Source organism: Mobula hypostoma, chromosome 25 (genome assembly GCF_963921235.1).
Source record: "Mobula hypostoma chromosome 25, sMobHyp1.1, whole genome shotgun sequence".
Taxonomy (NCBI): Eukaryota; Metazoa; Chordata; class Chondrichthyes; order Myliobatiformes; family Myliobatidae; genus Mobula; species Mobula hypostoma.
The window spans coordinates 21,234,192-21,256,011 of NC_086121.1; the positions used below are offsets into that span (position 1 = coordinate 21,234,192).

Below are 21,820 nucleotides of genomic sequence, written 5' to 3' on the forward strand. Positions count from 1 at the left end.
ATGCAACTTAATGTGGATAAATGTGAGGTTATCCACTTTGGTGGCAAGAACAGGAAAACAGATTATTATCTGAATGGTGGCCAATTAGCAAAAGGGGAGGTGCAACAAGACCTGGGTGTCATTGTACACCAGTCATTGAAAGTGGGCATGCAGGTACAGCAGGTGGTGAAAAAGGCAAATGGCATGCTGGCATTCATAGCAAGAGGATTCGAGTACAGGAGCAGGGAGGTACTACTGCAGTTGTACAAGGCCTTGGTGACACCACACCTGGAGTATTGTGTGCAGTTTTGGTCCCCTAATCTGAGGAAGGACATTCTTGCCATAGAGGGAGTACAAAGAAGGTTCACCAGATTGATTCCTGGGATGGCAGAACTTTCGTATGATGGAAGACTGGATCGGCTAGGCTTATATTCTCTGGAATTTAGAAGATTGAGGGGGGATCTGATTGAAACGTATAAGATCCTAAAGGGATTGGACAGCCTAGATGCAGGAAGATTGTTCCTGATGTTGGGGAATTCCAGAACGAGGGGTCACAGTTTGAGGATAAAGGGGAAGCCTTTTAGGACCGAGATTAAGAAACACTTCTTCACACAGAGAGTGGTGAATCTGTGGAATTCTCTGCCACAGGAAACAGTTGAGGCCAGTTCATTGGCTATATTTAAGAGGGAGTTAGATATGGCCCTTGTGGCTAAAGGGATCAGGGGGTATGGAGGGAAGGCAGGTACAGGGTTCTGAGTTGGATGATTAGCCATGATCATACTGAATGGTGGTGCAGGCTCGAAGGGACAAATGGTCTACTCCTGCACCTATATTCTGTGTTTCTATTATTTACAGATTCTTGAACGGATTTCCCATACACAAAATGATGAACTCTTGATCTCCCCATTTGCCTGGTCAAGGCCCTTACACTTTATTTATATAATTGCACTGTGTTTTCTCTGTAACACCAGAATATAGAACCATACAACACAGAACAGGCCTTTCGGCCCACAATGTTATGCCAACCTTTTAACCTATTCCAAGATCAATCTAGCCTCTATCAGACGTAGCCCTCCATTTTTTTTTCAGCCATGTGCATATCTGTTAAATGTCTCCAACATATCTGCCACAAACACCATTCCCAGCAGTGCATTCCACGCACCCACCACTTTGTGTAAAAAAAACCTACCTGACATTCTCCTATACTTTCCTCCAAACATCTTAAAATTATGCCCATTCATATTAGCCCCTATTACCATGGGGAAATCAATCAATCAAACCTATCAATGCCTTTTATCATCTTACACACCTCAATCAAGTCACCTCTCATCCTCTTTCACTCCAAAGAGATAAGTCTTAGCTCACTAAACCTTTCCAGGTAAGACATGCTTTCTAATCCAGGCAGTACCCTGGTAAATTTCCTCTGTACCTTCTCAAAGCTTTCAGATATAATGAGATGACCATAAGTGAACATACTACTCTGTAGTCTAACCAGAGTTTTATAAATCTGGAATATTACTTCCCCACTCTTGAACTATATCCCACATTGTTTTTGTTTCCTTTTGTATGATCTCAATGGACTTACATATGAAATAAACAGTTTGAATGGAATGCAAAGAAAACCTTTTCACTCCATCTCTGTACATAGAACAGTAAGTACACGAACAGGCCCTTCAGCACACAATGTTGTGCCGAACCAGCTAAAAGGTCAATCAAAAAAACACAAAAACTAATCCCTCCTACATACATAATGTCCATATCCCACCTTCTTCCTCATATTCATGTGCTTATCTAAGCGTCTCTTAAAAGCCTCTAATGTATTTGCCTCTGCCACCATACCAGGCAGCGCATTCCAGGCATCCACCACTCTGAATAAAAAACTTACTGCCTCTCACCTTCAATGCATGCCTTTTGGTATTAGATATTTCTACCCCAGGAAAAAGATACTCCCTGTCTAGTCTGTCTATGCCTCTCATAATCTTGTAAACCTCTATTAGATCTCCTCTCAGCCTCCACCGCTCCAGAGAAAACAACCAAAGTTTATCCAGTGTCTCATAACACATGCCCTCTAGATCAGGCAGCATCCTGGTAGACCTCTTCTGCACCCTCAACATCCTTCCTATAGTGGGGTGACCAGAACTGTTTGCAATACTCCAAAAGTGCGGAGGATCAGTGAGATATTGGGACCTGTGTCCATAGGACACTCAAAGATGCTGTGCAGGTTGACAGTGTTGTTAAGAAATTGTATGGTGTGTTGCCCTTCATCAACTGTGGGATTGAGTTAAGAGCCGTGAGGTTAAGTTACAGCTATCTAAGACGTTAGTTAGACCTTACTGTGTTCAGTTCTAGTCATCTCACTACAGGAAGGATGTAGATACTATAGAGATAGTGCAGAGGAGATTTACAAGGATGTTACCTGGATCGGAGAGCGTACTTTACGAGTGAGTTTGGCCTTTTCTCCTTGAGGCATGATTGGCTGAGAGGTGACCTGATAGATGATGAGGCATTGATCATGCGGATAGCCAGAGGCTTTTTCCCAGGGTTGAAAAGGCTAACACGAGGGGGCATAATTTTAAGGTGCTTGAAAGTAGGTACAAAGGGGACGTCAGAGGTAAGTTTTTCCACACAGAGTGATGGGTGCGTGGAATGCACTGCCAGCGACGATGGTAGAGGCGGATGCAATACGGTCTTTTAAGAGACTCTTAGGTACATGGAGCTTAGTAAAATAGAGGGCTATGCGGTAGGGGAATTCTAGGCAGTTTCTAGAGTAGGTTACATGCTCGGTACAACACTGTGGGCCGAAGGGCCTGTAGATCATGCAACATAATCTCGTAATTTTTGAACTCAATGCCTCCACTAATGAAAAAACAAGCATCCATTAGCTTGTGACAGCAATAATTACCAAAGAAATGGAATTGTTATAAATGATTGGCACTGACAGGCCAAAGGGCATGTTTCAGGTCAGTTCTGAGAGTTTCTGGCATTTTCAGATTGCCAGCACCCACCCTTAGTTGCCTTACCTGGTTCCTTGTTCGCTCCTTCAGTGCGCGCCACCCTCGGCCCCGCCTTCCTTCTTCTCATTGGCTGTCGGTAGGAAAACGCGAACCTAATTGGCCACTATCGGTTTCGCCCCGAGCCGCCCATCGACCGCCCATTTCTTGCGCGCGCGGTGCACGAGAAAACGCTAGGTGCCGAAAGTCGGGACAGAACCACGGGAGGGGGGGGGAAAAAACTCAGCGGAGCGTCGCCGTAACCTGAAACAGTGACGGGAGCTGAAGCGCAAAGGCGGCCTTGGCCTGTTTTGCCGCGTCCGGAACGCCGGCTGACGAACAGGGGAGGGGGGCGTCCGCTGGCGAGCGCGAGCTTGAAGACCGTCCGGCGTCTCGCGAGGCTGCAGTGAGCGGCAGCGCCATGTTGAGCCTGAGGCGACTCCTGGCCAAGAGCAGGTCGGGGTGAGTGTCAACCTGAGGCCAGGAGCAGTGGGAGGGGAGGGGACGCGTAGCTCTGCCCCTGGAAAGGAGGTCGCCTTCCGACGTCGCTGTGCGATTCCTCCCACCTCTTTTCCCGAGCCTTTCCTCGGGCAGGACCCCGGGCTGTCTCCCTTGCAGAAGCAGGCAATTATGTGCGTGTAGCAGTGAACCCGCACTCGATAAACTCCAGACCACCCCCCCCCTCAATATCCCCGGACCTCAAGGTCGTTTCATGGCGCAGTCACAAGGAATAGTCCCCGCTGATGTTGCGATGCTGATAAGATTGATGAACGATTTGCAGAGAAAGTGGATTGGTGAGGGTAACCTCCTTAAGGGTGGGATTGGCAAGGAAGGTCGGTTGGAGGTTTTACTTCGGCGTGTGCAGTGTAAAGTTGGGGACATGGATTTCAGAGTTGACCAACTATCATATATAGGAAAATGAAGTTGGTTTTAAACTGCACGTGGATTTAAAAAGCTCTGCTTCCATCGGCGTTACAACAAAAACACACACCCAGCAGCAGAACTGGGGGAAAAAGAGATCCAGATCCAGGAAAAAGAAACAGTTAACTTTTTGTGTCTTTATCAGAACTGTCAAGCCTCTTAAGAATTTTGAATGTTTCAAAATTCTGCTTAATTATTTTTGAAGGTAGAAGTAGTAAGAGTAAAAGGGATTAAGGGCATAATAGTGTGTGTGTGTGGGGGGGGGAGCAGTAGTTATCGTCTAAAATGTCTGGTGTGTAAGGCTTTAATGATAATTATTGGTGTAGTCCAGTCAGTTGTGTACCAAATACACTCTTAATTGAAGGAGATGAGATGTTTCTAACTGAAGAGAAAAATTGGGAGAGTGTTGGGAAGGAACGTCATTAGTGACAGGAAGCATATTGACAACTGCAGAAATGACAGGGTGAGTCAGGTATGAGGTTTTTTGTCCATGGCAAAAATTAGATCAAGGTCACTTTTTGTGGGTTAATAGAATGTAGATAAGTAAGGGAGAAGTTGTAGGTGTATCTTTGTGACTAAGAAAATGAATTTGAAAGACGCCCTAATGTAGCACAGCGAAATGTAAAGCCACTGCACTTGACAAAAAAGAGTCAGGTGATCAGTGAACATTATAGTGATAGTTGGTCCTGAAGATATAGTTGTACTTTCCAAACACGGATTGCATGAGTATGTCAAAGAGAATTATAAAATCACTTTGTTTCCATTATATTAAGGTTATGTAAATTATATTTATTATTTGATGGGATGTTAAATTAGTTGAATCTTAACCTCCAGTTTGACTGTCTGACCATTTGTTGCAGATACTGCTTGAAACACACAGCTGCAGTTGCTGTAAAGAATGAACCAATCCTTGAATTTAAACCAGGAAGCTCAGAACGGCAAGCTCTACAGAAGGTGTGGTCAAAGCTTTACATAGTAACTTGTATTATTTGTATAATTGCCACTTCAACAAGCAATACAGGATGGCTTCAGTATTGTACCCAGTCAGTTGAACAAAACAATAAAAATCATATTTACAAAGCTGAAGATCATTAGGTCAATCAATTGTCTGATCTTCGAGCAATCCCATTTTCCCCCATTTATTTCCTGTAACCTACTTGCTCAGATTCTCATTTAACACTCTTAAATCTTCCACCTCCCACTTACACTAGTGGCAATCTGCAGTGGCTACTTAACCTGCCAATCAGCATTTCTTTGGGGTGTGGGTGAAAATTGGTGCACATGAGGAATCTCACATGGTCACAGAAAAATGTAGCTGATGGTAAATACAGCTTTCAGAAAAAGGTGTATCTTAGCTTATAATATGCTTCAGTTCAGTTTTCCATTTGTTGTCATTTAGAAATGCACGCATTAAAAAATGATGCAGCGTTCCTCCAGAATGATATCACAAGAAAACACAGGACAAACCAAGACTAAAACTGACAAAACCACATGATTATAATGTATAGTTACAACAGTGCAAAGCAATACCATAATTTGATAAAGAGCAGACCATGGGCACGGTAAAAAAAAAGTCTCTAAGTCCCAATAGTCTCATCATCCCAGGAAGGGAGGAACTCTCCCCGCCATGAACCTCCAAGCGCCGCCAACTCGCCGATGTAACACCATTGGAAGCACCTGATCGCAGCAGACTCCAGAGTCCATCCGAAAACTTCAAGCCTCCGACACAGACTCTCCGAGCACCATCCTCTGCCGAGTGCTTCGACCCTGCCCCGGCTACCGAGCAACAAGCAAAGCCAAGGACTCGGGGCCTTCTCCTCCGGAGATTCTGGACCACACAGTAGCAGCAGCAGTGAAGCAGGCATTTCAGAAGTTTCACCAGATGTTCCTCCGTGCTCTCATGTCTGTCTCCATCAAATCAGGATTGTGCACGGCACCCTACTTGACAAATAACAGACATCACCACCGGAGTGGCCACTGCGAGCTGCTTCACGCCGCCATCTTCCTGCTCCAACAAAACTGCTGTATGACAGATTCCATAGCATTTGTCATGTACCTGACCCTGACAGACTTAGAAAACAAGGGCACTTGAGTTGGAATGCTGTTTCTGGATCTCATTTCGGCATTCAACACTATTGTCCCTCAGACCTCAGTGAACAAACTCCTACCCGTCAATCTAAGTGCACTACTGTGCAACTGGGTGTTGGACTTCCTAACCAGCAGACCTCAAAGTCAGGATGCAGAATCGCTCCTCCCTCCCCATCATCCTCAACATGTGTGCCCCTCAGGGATGTGTGCTGAGTTCAATTACTGTACACTCTGCTTGCACGTGACCGCGTGGCCAAACATCCAAGCAATCACATTGTTAAGTTTGCCGATGACATAACAGTGGCGGGGCTCATCATCAACAATGATGAGATGGCCTGCGGAAAAGAGGTGGAAGAGCTCAAGGCCTGAGGTCATGCAAATGACACCTTCCTTGATGTCAACAAGATAAACTCACACCCTCCCCCTTTACATCAGCGGTATGGCAATGGAAACTCAGCAGTTTCAAACTCCTGGGAGTGCATGTCTCACCCAATCTCTCTATCTCAGAACATATCATAGGCAATCAAAGTAAATTTAGTATCAAAGTACATATATGTCACCTTATACAACCCTGAGATTCATTTTCTTTTGGCCATTCACAGTAAATACAAGAAACAATGGAATCAATGAAAGACTGCACCTAACAGGAAGGACAAACAGCCAATGTGTAAAAGACAAGTTGTGTAAATAGAAAAAAATAATAAATTACTGAGCAATAACAATTGAAAACATGAGATGACGATTACTTGAAAGTGATTTCATAGGTTGTGGGAGCAGGTCAGTGATGGGGAGGTGAAGTTATCTACTTTGGTTCAAAAGCCTGCTGGGTGAGGAGTAATAACTGCTCTTAAACCTGGTGGTGTAGGTCCTGAGGCTCCTGTACCCTCTTCCTGATGGCAGAAGAGAACTAGGCCTGGATGGTGAGGGTTCTTGATAACAGATGCTGCTTTCCTGTGACAGTTCTCTTGTAGATGTGCTCAATGTTGGGAAGGGCTGTATCCACTAACAGGAAAGATGAGCGCCTCTACTTCCTGAGGTGGCTGAAGAGAGCTTGAGTATGTACATCTATACTCATGTCATTCTACAGATGCGCAGTAGAGAGCATCCTAACAAGTTGCATCCCTGTACACTATGGAAACTGCACTGTGGTGGACAAGTAGGCTCTACAGCAGGTCAAAACTGCCCAATACATCATTGGTACCAGCCTACTCGTCATCAAGGATATGTATATAGAAAGGTGCTGGAAAAAGGCCAATAATATGAAGGATTTCACCCACCCTACTTGTAGACTTTTTGTCCCACTCCCATCAGGGTTCAGGCTACGTAGCATCCATGCCAGGATCAGTAGACTCAGAAACAGTTACCTTCACCAAGCAGTAAGGCTGATCAACACCTCCACCCACTAACAAGCCCTCCACACCCCCAGCTGCCACTACTTTATTATTTTCTGTTAGTCACCTTGTATACAGATGCTCCTGTGCCTAACGTCACTTTATGGGCATACTATCAATATATGTATATAAGCTGTCTTGTGTATTTATGTTTTTAAATTATTATTGTGTTTATTTTGTGCGCTGCATTGGTCCGGAGTAGCAATTTTTTCATTCTCCTTTACGCTTGTGTACCTGGAAATGACATTAAACAATCTTAAATCTTGAAATGTTGATCTTTGAGACTGCTAGTATTCATCTTCTGTTATATTGACAATATGGAATTAATTGCAATATTGTCAGTGATGGTTACAACACGTCATTGCTGTGATGATTTTTTAAAACAGTTCTGGTACTGTATGTTTATTTCCTAGCTCTTTCTGAGAACTATTATAATTTTATTCTGGTCAGTGCTCACAGTCCTGGGAGACTGATAAATTCTAAACTGAGCTAATCTCATGTCTTGTCACTTGTCATATTCATATTCACATTCACAACATTGCACTGCAGCCTAAGACTAATTCAGATAGTCTGTGTAGCCCTGAGCTCTAATTATGCATAACCCTGTCCTTGCAGACCTAGATGTGACTTCACAGATTGCAAGAAGGCAAGGTAACTAAGGCGTGATCAGGGTACAAGTTTGATAAGCTTTCTGGAAGGGGTCTAGGAAGATAATGGAGTGCAGGCCATGATGGCTGCAGATTCTACATTGAAAATGTGTTGGCAAGAAGAAAATATATGGTAGATAAGAATCAGAAGAGTAAGGGTAGAGATGGATCTGAAAGCTGGGTCTAGTTTGTGGATTGGGAAGGCACTTTATGTTCTGATACACAGTACAGCAATCTTAGATAATGGAAATGTGCTAATTGCCCTCCCATGATTCTGATCTTTTATGCGATTGTCCTTTCATTAGGCTCTGAATGATTTGAAGGGACGAACACTTGAAATACCATGTGTTATTGGTGGCGAGCGTGTCTGGACTAAAGAGATACGATACCAACTATGTGTGAGTATTGAAGTGAATGAAAGGTTGATTTGAATTTACCATATTTAGAATACTTCTGAAGTCCACCATAGAATTGCCTTTATTCTGTAGAAATGCCATTTATTCTATTTAGATTGTATTCTATAAATTTGAACTTTTTGATATTTAAATTTTATGAGCTATATTGAATGATATAAAAATATTTTTTATTTTTCAGAATATACATTTACTGAAGCATGGTGATGGGTGATCTAGAATATTTTCTTTGGGTTGAATGATAGTGGTTAAATTAACTGTTTAGCATTGGAGATATGTTTAATAATCTAGAAACATGAGTTTGAATTCCATTAGCAGTAAGGAAGTGTAAATTTATTTGAATAAATCTGAAAAAAATAACCAGTATCAATAATAGTGATCATAAAACCACCATATTGTCTTAAAAAGCTATCTGCTTCATTAATGTTTTTCTGGAAAGAAAGTCTGCTCTCCTTGGTCTGGGTTAGTTGTATCTATAAAAAATAGCAATGGGTACCAAGTTGGTTGATCAGAAACAAAGGAATGTTACTCTACAGAAAACTTGATTGTGATATACTCCTAAGGATCAGCACTGATTTCACTTTAGATTCTTTGAATAGGATGTCAGGAATGGCATAAATACAGATATGGGAAATGGTGAAAAGGATATGGGTTGGGTTACTGAAATGAACAGGCAGGTGCCAGACAGAAGTTGATTATGCTGTCAGTGGCAAGACAATATGGAAGCCACATAACTGAGAGATCTAAAGAGCAAAATTATGTACAAACCCCATTTCCAGAAAAGTTGGGGTATTTGCCAAAATGCAATAAAAACAAAAATCTGTGATATGTCAATTCACGTGAACCTTTATTTAACTGACAGAAGGTCAAATACTATGTGTCTTTTTAATTGTTCTTGAAATGAAATTCTATCCTTGTGTTCCACTGACCTTGGCCTTTTTGATTGTTGCAGGAAATATGGTTTTCTTATAAGTAGTGTTATAGCTATATTTTATAACTATAGATCATCATTACGGGATATTCTTTTTTTATTTTAGCCATTTAACCATTCACACAAGGTGGCCAAATTCTGCTATGCTGACAAGGTAAGCTGAACAGCATCGTTGGGAAATATAGAGACTGCAGTCCAGGTTTTATGGACTTTACAATATTATTGTATTAAACTGATTTAAGTGAGCACTGCTGTATTTCCTAAATCATAATGCTGTGGTTTTGAACTCCAACTCAGGTTTCCTCTGTGGTGCAATAATGAGGGAATATTGCATTGTTGGAGGGACAGTATTTTGGGGAAAGTCAAATTGAAGTCTTGTTTGTCTTAGATGGATGTAATATATATTTTTAAACTTGTACTCCTTGGAGTTCCCTCTATTTTAGCTATTTTTTTGTCATTACATCAAAACCAATTAAAGGTAGTAGTTTAATTTGTCTTTCAGTATCATGAGGGCTTGTTGCAAGCAAATTGGCTGCTATATTGCCCTGTTTTGCTTGTTATTTTATGGAAGCACTTTGATAAGTACTGAAGTTGTGAACAGGACAATGAAATGGCAGTTTGTTCTTTATATAGTATTAGAATGCCATAAAATTTGTAGAATTAGTTTCATCCCCAGACCAAAATAAATGTATTGTGATTTATTTATAGTAGATCTAGGGTTTTGGAAATGAGATTCATTGAGAAAGGCAATCTGTTTCTTACACTGACCTGTAGACTGTTGTGTTATTGTTCGAATTTCTGAGGCTGATTCAGATTTTTGTGTGGAAGTAAACAGTTTGCAAAAATGTCTTCAACATTCTAAATAATCCGTAATTACCAGGATTGAGTAACTCAAAGGCTGGCCTTAGACTTGGAAGATTGTTTTATCAATGAGAATTCGAGAAATGCCTCCCACAAGTGAGAGGACTGGACCAATTGAACCAGAGGCTTCAAGTGATTGAAACGAAGTCATACCATTGAATTGATTCTGGCAGCCTAATTGAATTGAAAGAGGAGGCTACACATAGGTCAGGGCAAGAGATTTAAAAGGGACTGTTTGCGGGCTTTCTGCTTTTTCTGGTGGCCCAATTGAATTGAGAGAGGAGGCTACACACAGGTCGGGAGTGAGAGGTTTATAAAGAGCATTTCGCAGGCTTTTAGCTTTTTCCAGTGGCCCAATCGAATCGTGATTCAATAGCAAGGGCAAATAAAAATAGGGTAAGGACAAGCAGAGCGGCCATTGTTTGAGTGGTTCAGTGTTAGAGTGGGAGAGGCTGGTTCAACAGGCTTGGGTGAGGTAAGTTTCTGGGAAGTTGCTTCTTCTGCATTCTTCATCGGTTAGTGTAGTGAGAATGGTTCCAGGAGCTGTGTTGTGTTCTTTTGTGTGATATGTAGGTATTTTGGGGGACAATCCAGCCTGCCGGATAACCACATCTGGTTCACGTGCACCGAGCTACAGCTCGATGACCTTTGGCTCATACCAGAGACTGGGGGGGGTGATAGATTGGAGCTACAGGGAGGTAGTCACTCCTACGTTGCAGATGGCAGGTACCTGAGTGATTGTCAAGAGAGGGAAAGGAAATGGGCAGCTAGTGCAGCATACCCCTGTGACCATTCCCTCAATAATAAGTATGCAGCTTTGGATACCATTGAGGGTGGCAACCAGCTGGCACTGAGTCTGGCGCTGTGGCTCAGAAGGGGTGGAGAAAAGGGCTGCAGTAGTGATAGGGAATTCCATAGTTTAGAGGAGTAGACACAAGATTATGTGGAATGAAAGAGGCAGTCATGGTATGTTGCCTCCCAGGTGCCAGGGTCAGGGATATCTTGGACTGGATCCTGGCATTCTAAAGGTGGTGGGGTGGGGGTGACTAGCCAGAAGCATTGGTACATATTGGCACCAATGACAGGTAGGAACAGGGAGGAGGTTCTGAACAGAGAATTTAGGAAGTTGGGTAGAAAGCTGAAAAGCAGGATCTCCTGGTTAGTAATCTCTGCATTGCTGCCTGTGCCATGCGCCAGTGAAGGTAAGAAAAGGATAATTTGGCATATGAATGCATAGCTGAGGAACTGGTGCAAGGGTAGGGCTTCAGATTTCTGGATCATTGGTATCCCTTCAGGGGAAGGTAGGACCTGTACAAAAGGGGTGAGTTACACCTGAATCCAAGGGGACCAATATCTTTGTTGCAGCTTTGCTAGAGCTGTTGGAGTGGGTTTAAACTAAATTGATAGGGGGATGGAAACCAGAATGATAGGGCTGAGGATGGTGCAGTTGGTATACAACTAGATGCAGTGTAGAGTGAGATTGTCACGAAGACCAGTCGGGTAATAGGGTAAAATTGCAGTCAGTGGGATGACTTGCAGTGTAACGACTTGCAGTGTAACATAGGGAGAAATTGAAAAGGGTGATAAAAGCAGGACTGAAGGTGTTATATTTGAATGCATGCAGTGTATAGAATAAGGTCGATGATCTTGAAGCACAGTTCAAGATTGCTAGGTATGACTGAGTCATGGGCATCACTAGGTTGTGGCTGAAAGAACATTATAGTTCTGAGCTCCAGGTTGCACATTGTATCAAAAGGACAAAAAGCTAGGCAGAGAGGATGGGGTGACTCTGTTGGTAAAATATGAAATCCAATACTTAGAAAGATGTAACATAGAATCAGAAGATTTAGAGCCCTTGTGGGTATAGTTAAGAAACTGCAGGAGTAATGAGACCCTTATGGGAGTTATAAATGGGCCTCTGGACAGTAGCCAGGATGTGGGTACAAATTACAATGGAAGATAGAAAACGTGTAAAAATGGCAATGTTGGAATAGTCATGGGGATTTCCATATGCAGGTAGATTGGGAAAGTCAGGTTGGTGCAGGTGGGAAAGTCAGGTTGGTGCAGGGAGAATTTGTAGAATGCTTACGAGATTTCTTTTAGAAGAGCTTGTGTTTGAGCCCACTAGGGGAAAGGGCATTTTGGATTGAAAGTTGTGTAATGAGCGGAATTTGATTAGGGAGTTTAATGTAAAGAAACCGTTAGGAGGCAGTGATCATAAGATGATAGACTTCACTCTGCAATTTGAGAGGAGGAAACTAAAGTCAAATGTATCAGTATTACAGTGGAGTAAAAGGAATTATAGAGGCACAAGAGGGGAGCTGGCCGGTTGATTGGAAGGGGACACTGAAAGATGATGGCAGAACAGTAATGCTTGGAGTTTCTGGGAGCAATTCGGAAGGTGCAAGATAGATGCGTTTCTAAGTAGTAGTAGTATTGGAGGTGAGAGGGTAATTGGATCAACCATGATGAAATGGCAGAGCAGACTCAGTAGGCCAAATAGCCTAATTTTACTCCTATATCTTATGGTCTTGGCATTTTAAAGGCAGGATGACGCAACTGTGGCTGACAAGGGAAGTCAAAAACAACATAAAGGCATAAGAGAAGGCATATAATAGAGCAAAAATTAGTGGGAAGTTAGAGGATTGGGAAGCTTTTTAAAAAACCAACAGAAGGCAATTAAAAAAGCCATAAGGAAGGAAAAAAAGAAAGTCAATAATATCAAAGAGGATGCCAAAGGTTTTTTTCAGATATATGAAGAATAAATGAGAGGTGAGAGTAGATATTGGACCCCTGGAAAATAATGTTGGAGAGGGGGCGAGGAAATGTCAGACTAACTAAGTATTTTACATCCATCTTACTGTGGAGGACAGTAGCAGTTGCTGGAAGATCAAGAGTGTTGGGGCAGAAGTGAGTGCAATTGCTATTACTTAGCAGAAGGTGCTTGGGAAGCTGAAAGGTCTGAAGGTAGTAAGGACCAGATGGGCTACACCCTGGGGTTCTGAAAGAGTTGGCTGGGGAGATGGTGGAGGCATTGGTTATGATCTTTGAAGAATCACTAGATTCTGGCATGGTTCTGGAGAACTAGAAAAATTGCAAATGTCATTCCATTCTTCAAGAAATCAAATTATAAGCCAGTTAGCTTGACCTCAGTGATTGGGAAGATGTTGGAGTTGATTGTTAAGGTTGAGGTCTCAGGGTACTTGGAGGCACATGATAAAATAGCCAAAATCAGCGTGGTTTCCTTAGGGGAAAATCTTGCCTGACAAATCTGTTGGAATTCTTTGAGGAAATAACAAATAGGATAGACAAAGGAGAATTGGTTAATTGTTGTGTAGATTTTCAGAATGCCTTTGACAAGGTGGCACACGTGATGCTGCTTAAGATAAGAATCCATGGTAACATAGGACAGATACTAACATGGATAGAGGATTGTCTGATTGGTTGGAGGCAAAGAGTGGGAATAAAGGGAGCCTTTTCTGGTTGGCTGCAGGTGACTAGTGGTGTTCTGCGGGGGTCTGTGTAGGGACTGCTTTTTACGTTACTTGTTAGTGATTTGGATGATGGAATTGATACAGAAGGAGATAGATTAGGAGAATGGACAAAGAAGTAGCAGATGGAATACGGTGTTGGGAAGTGTATTGTCGTACACTTTGGTAGACGGAACAGAAGCGTAGACTATTTTCTGAATGCAGAAAATTCAAAAATCAGAGGTGCAAGGCGATTTGAGCCCTTGTGCAGGAATCCCTAAAAATTACCTTGAGGGTTGAGTCGGTGGTAAGGAAGTCAAATGTAATATTAGCATTCATTTCAAGAGGTCTAGAATATAAAAGCTAGGATATAATGCTGAGGCTTTGTGTGTAGGCAGCTGTCATTCTCAGGGGATCGTGGGTTTTCCTCTCCAGGGTGTAAGCCTGGGCGGGAAGATTTGAAGAACTGGTTCTCCCTCTCCATGTCACTGATGTAGTCCAAGGGAAGTATGAGCGCCAATGCAACTTGGCACCAGTGTTGTCGCAGAGGTTGCCAGAGTGAATTTGTAAACAACACCTTAGGGACCCTGGCTCTGGATTTCTTCCAATGGGTTTACTCTCGAAGCCTTTCCCATGGGTGGGTATGGCCGCAAGGCAGCGGAGGTTTAAAATCAGAGTTTTCCTTCTCCTAGGCAGGTGGCTGTCCAAAGATGACGAGCCCCCACCTGCCCAAAGAGGCTTTTTAAGGCACTGGTAAGGCCTTCTTGGAGTATTGTGAGCAATTTGGGTCCCTTATTGAAGAAAGGATGTGCTGACATTGGAGAGGGCTCAGGTAAGGTTCAGGAGAATGATTCTGGGAATGAAAGGCTTATCATATGAGGGGGGTTTGCTGGCTTTGGGCCTGTACTCACTGGAATTTAGAAGAACGGGGGGAGATTTCATTGAAACCTGTCGAATATTCAAAGGCCTAGATGTGGAGAGCATGTTTCCTATATTGAGTAGTTTAGGACTAGAGGGCGCAGCCTCAGCATAGAGATCAGAGATGAGGAATTTCTTTTGCCAGATAGTGCTGAATCTGTAGAATTTGTTGCCACAGGTGGCTATGAAGGTCAGGCAATTGAGTGTACTAATGGCCTTTAGTTCTTGCGTTTTTGGTAGGTTTTTGATTAGTCTGGGTGTGACAGGTTATGGGGAGAAGGCAGGAGAATGGGGTTGAGAGAGAAAATGTATCAGCTATGATGAAATAGTGGGACAAACTCGAGGCCGAATAGCCTGATTCTGCTCCTATTTCTTATGGTATTTCTGAGCCACGCCTACCATTCCCCCCTCCCCCCCAAAAAAAAGCATTTTAGCTCCTTGTATTACCATTTTACACTGGGGAATGTTATGGCTTGCCCCTCCGAAGATAATTATTCTGAATGTGGAATGTAGGAATTGATTTTTCCTATTTAGCTAAAAATAAGTTTGCTTGTGAAGTTTAATTTTTATTTTTTTACCTGATCTATTTTCACTTTAGTAAATGCTGGTTCAAATTTTCTCCTTTTGCAGGATTTAATTAACAAAGCAATTAATGCAGCACTGTCTGCCCACAGAGAATGGGATCTCAAACCTGTCGAGGATCGAGCTCAAATATTTTTTAAAGCAGCTGACCTGATCAGTGGGCCAAAACGTGCAGAGCTATTGGCTAGAACTATGATCGGCCAGGTATGTAAAGTGGATTCCCAAAGGCAAGAGAAAGAAAATTCTTAAGCACATTTTCAAGTTCTTGGGATGTCTAAACCACATAATAGACAATGTCTTAAAGTATTGTCATTGTTGTAATATGTACAGTACAGCAGTCTATTTGTGCACAGCAGTGTCACATAAACATCCTTATAATAGCAATTCAATTCTTTTTCATTTATGTTGGTTAGGTGGTGAGAACCCACAATCTGTTTTCCAAGAAAAAATATTGTGGAATGCTTTGTTTCCACTTGAGAACATGCAGTGTCTCAGTTAAAGTCTTAACCTGACAATGGTAATTTTAAAAAAATTATAAATGTAACTTTTGTTCTTCCAGGGAAAAACAGTAATTCAAGCAGAGATTGATGCAGCAGCAGAACTAATTGACTTCTTCCGATTCAATGCCAAATATGCGTTGGAACTCCAGCATGAACAGCCAATTAGTGAATCGCCAAGCACAAACACAACTCTGTACAGGAGTCTAGAAGTGAGTGTACAACCTAGTATATGCAAAAAGTAAAGATGCTTTATTCTTAGTAAAAACATTGGGAAAAGTCAGCAGGGCTGTGTATTGCAGTAAGTGATCAATAATGGAGTTCTAATACCGCACTTACCACTTTTTCTTGCAGGGCTTTGTAGCAGCTGTTTCTCCATTTAACTTCACTGCAATAGGTGGAAATCTGGCAGGAGCTCCAGCACTTATGGTAAGAAACAAAAATAAGCATTTTTTTCCAGACACTTCATAAAGTGGATCAGACTTGATAGAAGAGAACATACAGCTGACAGAATCCAAAGGGTGCAGCAGTCCTCCACCATTTTCAATATCATGGGGCAATTTAAAGATTGTGCCATCTCTACTATCTCCATGCCTGTTTCTTTGCCAACCCAGGTGCATCTAATTTGGTCCTGAGGTGTTTTTTTTTCCATTTGTAAATATTTCCAACCTTGGATATTTTGTTTACGTTGTATTTACTTTATTTCATTTGGAATTCATGACACAAGAAGGCTAGATGCTTTAGAACAGAAGTTTCCAAACTGGGGTCCATGGACCCCTTGCTTCATGGTATTGGTCCACAGCATTAAAAAGGTTGGGATCTCTGCTTTAGAAGCTCTTTTCAGATAATGGTATTGGGAAAGTGTTAGCACATTTGAAAATACATATTTGACTCAGTTGCCATAAGATGGATAGGAACCTGTCTTAGTGTTCCCTTTCAAATGTGATGGGTACTTGGTGCCCATGGGGATTAGACCCTCACTAGGCAGAGTACAGTTTGGTGGTTTCTTGATGTGGTGTTTTGTGTGTATGGGTGATATATAGCACTTCATTGTCTCATAGTTGTGCATATTTCTATAGATACCACATAGATTTCTTCCCTGATGATTCAAGTTTAATTGTCAACTGAAAATTTGACTATATTCACTTGCAAACACAAGAACATCACTCAACAAAAATAACAGGACAGTAATAGAAGGGATCACAACCATTTTCTCTAAAATCAGTAGAATTGTTTGTTTCATGTGATAACAAATGTGATTAGTTTATACCACTTGAGCTGTACCCTCTGTTCCAGTTTTTGTGATGCTTTTTTGTTGGGAACTACGCTTTATTCTGTAATGCTGTTTTGGTAATAGCATGAATTTTAAGCAATATGATAATGTAATTTCAGGGTAATGTGGTGGTCTGGAAACCCAGCGACACTGCTATGGCTGCTAGTTATAATGTGTATGAAATACTTCTTGAAGCTGGACTTCCACCAAATGTCATTCAGTTTGTGCCAGCTGATGGGCCACTATTTGGAGAAACCATTACAAAGTCTGAGCACTTGGCAGGAATCAATTTCACTGGCAGTGTCCCGTAAGTATTCACAAACTTATTTATTGGGTGCTTCACATAAATGTTGAAATTATTTAAGGAGATACTGGGACAGGTGACTTAAAGCTTAATTAAAGAGAGGGTTTATAAGGAGCTGTTTAAGAGAGCAGACAAAAATGAGGAAGACTGAGCTTTAGCACATGGCAGTTGAAAGCAAGTCCATAAATGTGAGAGATTCTGCAGATGCTAGAAATCTCTAGCAACAGACTGACAATGCTGAAGGAACAAAGCAAGTCAGCCAGCCTCTATGGTCGGGAATAAACATTCGATGTTTCGGGCCAAGACCCTTCATCAAACTCTGAGTCTCTTGTGTTTGAGAAATAATGTTGTGTGATGTAAATTTGAGGTTAAGAACTTGAAAATTAGAATTTCTCAGTGGAAAACAAATGCAGATCAAAGAACACAATCATTATGCGTGGGATGACATCATGTGAGGCATGAAGTGGAAAAGTGTTCTTAATAAAATAAAGTTGATGGTAGCCAATTATAGTTCCATCTGTGCTGGGAATATAATTGTCATATCAATGTAGTTGCAGCAGTTGTGAATTGAGGACATAAGTGTTAGACAACATGGAGTTTGATAGCAAGGTTGTAAGTCACTTATTTGAAGTTTTGTGAAGGGAGGTTAAAAAGAACTACAAGGGAAAATCTTGAAGCTGTGAGCTATAATTGCCTACAATTGAGAACACAAAGACACACCAAGGTTAAAAGTGCAGTCATGAATATATGGTGTGGGGGGGGGGGTAGCTATCATTTCATCCAAATTAATTTTGACAAGAATTGTTAAAGTTTCTTAAATTAAATATTCTTGGTAAGATAATTACATTAAGTTGTAAAGTGTTTCCATCAAATGAAAATCTGTGGCTTGATATTTTTGATCTTTAGAAATTATTTGGGATAAGTAACTGGAGAGTAGGAAGTGATTAGAAGTGGTAATTGGCAAAATGAAAACTATATGGTCATTAACTTGGTCAGCTGGTTTAAAGATGGAAAAGAAATGATCTGACTAAAATTAATTCTCCAAGAAAAATTAACAATGAGAGTAAGACATCAGTACCAAAGCTAAAGGAAGTTATGGAAATTAATAAAAATGTGATGGGTCATGAGAAAGGAAAAACTGAAAGAAATATATAAATGACTATTGTCAGTTTCAAAGATGAACTGAACCATGTGGCTCATGTACCTGGGGATGTGTGATGGGTCTAGAGCAAGTGAAACTGGGTGAAGATTTGTCTTATTGGGAATGTAGAGGAAGAAACTATAGCACCTGAGTTGGTAGTGTCACAAATTTTAAGAGACAGACATTATTTCTCTCCAGTATAAATAACCCTGGAGTACCAGCTGAAAGAAGTGATGACCATTGGTTCATATAAGTTGAGTAAAATCCATTGAAGTATTGGTGGCTCAGTTGTGTACTAGATATGTGCAAGTCTATATATTCATTGGACAGGGGAACGTGAGGTGAACTTCTTTACTCAGAGGGTAGTGAGAGTGTGGAATGAACTTTCAGCAGAAGTGGTGGATGTGAGTTCAGTTTTTAACATTTAAAAGAAATGTGGATAAGTACATGATGGGAGGGCTGTGGTTCAAGTGCAGGTTGATGGGACTAGGCAAAATAATTGTTTTGCATGGACTAGAGGAGCTGAATATGCTGTAATGTTCTGTGATTCTATGCACTTGGAGTGTTAATAAGGTGCCTCAGCCAAGGAAGATAAAGAGTTTTATATGGAGGTGTGGATATGAATGGAGAAGTGCTTGAGCATTTAGCTGCCAAACTGCTGTGAATGGAAGCTTAAGGTCAGATTGGTTGCTTGAAAGTGTAGTTGTTAGTAAACTTTTCCAGGAGCGTTGAAGGAATAATTTAGTTCTGAAAATGTCTTAACTACTCAGATAAAGGGAAAATCTTATGTTGCCTGAAATATTTACGAATGATGTCGGAACTGAGAACTAAATTACTGTTATAAAAAATGGAAAATTGTATAAAGGTAAAAAGGATTTTAGGGAGGGGAACTGCAGAAATTGATGTTAAAACACCAGATTGAGGTATTTGTATTCTGGTACAACACATGCGAAATGCTGGAGGAACTCAGCAAGTCAAGCAGCATCTATAGAAGGGAATAAACAGTTAACATTTCAGGCCAAGACCCTTCATCAAAACTGGAAAGGAAAGGAGTAGAAGCCAGAATAAGCAAGTTGGGGGAGGGGAAGAATTACAAACTGGTGATAGTTGAGACGAGGGAGAGGGAGGGTGGTTGAGTGGGGGAGAGCAGTGAAGTAAGAAGCTGGGTAGTGATATGTGGAAGAGGTACTCTGGGCTTGAAACAAATATAGATTAGAACCAGTATTTGATTATTTATCTGACCTTGTCTGCTGATTACAACATGGGTCCAGAGTGTGGTGACTGATTATTCAACGGAGTAAAGAATTAACCAAATAGAAACATAGAAAAACTACAGCACAATACAAGCCCTTTGGCTCACAATGCTGTGCTGAACAAATACATATAGACAATCATTGATTTTTTTTGTTACAGAATTAACTTGAAAGTGAATACAATTTAGTAATCTAAGGTTAACCGTGGATGGTAGAAATGGATTTTGATATTTTTAGTTTTTGAAGAGACAGTATAACAAAGGATATGTTTCTTCACATCATTTCCCAAGGGTTAGGTATTCCAAAATTTTAAACATCTGATGTAAACAAGTGTAACAAGATTGGTGAAGGAAGTTAGGCTTACTTTGTATTTAAATTGCAAAAGATTTAGAAATGATGTATCTCCGGAATGGATAGTGACTCAATTTTTGATACCTCATAAAAATAAGCAATTGTCTCATGGAATGCGCTTCAGAGTTAAAGGGTGTCACGTTTACAGGTGCCTTAGAGTTAAAGGTCAATATTCTAGAAAACATGCAGAAATAATAGCTCCATTTTAAAGTTGTACCTTATTCTTTCAAAATCAGTGTACTTTGTTTTAAATAAAGTAACAGCTAGAAAGCAGAACTGGAACATACAGGCTAAGGGATAAAGAATTGAACTGCCATAGCAGCACTAGTATTGACATGATGTAATTACATTAGTACGTTTATCTAGTTCTGATTACAATGCTACTTCTGAGGTTGCTTTTACCTTACCAGTTTTGGGTTCTGTATTCAGATCATCATAACTCCGTTCTAAGTTTCTTTTACTTCTATTTGCCAGTTACCTTGTATCTGTTCCTTCTTGCTGCCAAACACACAGAAACTGGATATTTGAATTTTTCTTTCAAATCTAACTTTAAACCATTTTTCTTAAGATTATTTTTGTTATTTGATGTGACATGTTAAATGTTTCTTACTATATTTCTAGAACTATGAAAAATTATTTGACGTATTTTTGTAACTTGTATAGTTCTCCTTTTCCAGAACATTTAAACATCTTTGGAAGCAAGTGTCTGCAAATCTGGATAAGTACCGTTGTTTTCCCCGCCTATCTGGAGGTAAGAACATTTCTCCTTAATTCAGACCAGCAATCCTTTGAAGCATTCTATGTAAATAGACATTACTAAATATCTTCGTTTTGTTTTTGATATCCTGCTTTAAGTTTCTGAGGTTGTAGTTATAATGTCTATTAAGTAAATTATGGAAACTGATCTGGTGCTGACAAAAGGAAAGTTTGTGCAAGGAAAATTCTCAAGAAAGTGGCCATATACATTTGTTGTGAATAGTTCTAAACCATTTTCTTTCCTCTCCGGCATAATATTGCCTGACATTTTACAAGGGTAATGCTGAAGCTTTGGTTCATTACATACCGCTTAGAGCATAATAGCCTTTACAGAAAGAACAACCTATTGACAGACGAGGAACAACTCTAAAGAGAAATATTATGAAAGCTCACAAATGTAAAAAAAAATTGCTGTAGAATAATGCTGCAAATATTGGTATGACTCTTTAAATAAAAATGCATCAGGAAGGAAACTACAACTGGAAATGGCAGACGAGTTGAACAGGTACTTTGGATCTGTCTTCACTAGGGAAGACACAAACAATCTCCCAGATGTAATAGTGGCCGGAGGACCTAGGGTAACGGAGGAACTGAAGGATTCACATTAGGCAGAAAATGGTGTTGGATAGACTGATGGGACTGAAGGCTGATCAATCCCCAGGGCCTAATGGTCTGTACCCCAGGGTACTTAAAGGGGTGGCTCTAGAAATTGTGGATGCATTGGTAATTATTTTCCAATGTTCTATAGATTCAGGATCAGTTCCTGAGGACTGGAGGGTAGCTAATGTTATCCCACTTTTTAAGAAAAGAGGGAGAAAGAAAACAGGGAATTATAGACCAGTTAGCCTGACATCAGTGGTGGGGAAGATGCTGGAGTCAATTATAAAGGATGAAATAGTGGCACATTTGGATAGCAGTAACAGGATTGGTCCGAGTTTGACTAAGCTTGACTATGCTTGACTAAGCTTCTGGAATTTTTTGAGGGTGTAACCAATGTTCCCTCTAATTTTTAGTAGTCAGTGTGTGCAAAAATATTATGTTTAAATTTTTTTCC

The 21,820-nt window shown here is 40.9% G+C and overlaps 1 protein-coding gene across 1 annotated transcript in view; it reads left to right on the forward strand.

The window, feature by feature from the left end:
* The first annotated feature begins 3,164 nt into the window (after nt 1–3,164).
* The window catches only part of aldh4a1 (aldehyde dehydrogenase 4 family, member A1), a 33,290-nt gene continuing 14,634 nt past the window's right edge, over nt 3,165–21,820 (forward strand). The window contains exons 1-9 of the mRNA XM_063032901.1: nt 3,165–3,431; nt 4,751–4,844; nt 8,322–8,414; nt 9,467–9,514; nt 15,240–15,395; nt 15,751–15,900; nt 16,043–16,117; nt 17,081–17,268; nt 20,688–20,761. Of these exons, the coding sequence (XP_062888971.1) occupies nt 3,391–3,431; nt 4,751–4,844; nt 8,322–8,414; nt 9,467–9,514; nt 15,240–15,395; nt 15,751–15,900; nt 16,043–16,117; nt 17,081–17,268; nt 20,688–20,761 (919 nt within the window). The 5' untranslated portion in view covers nt 3,165–3,390. The remainder of the gene's footprint in view (nt 3,432–4,750; nt 4,845–8,321; nt 8,415–9,466; nt 9,515–15,239; nt 15,396–15,750; nt 15,901–16,042; nt 16,118–17,080; nt 17,269–20,687; nt 20,762–21,820) is intronic.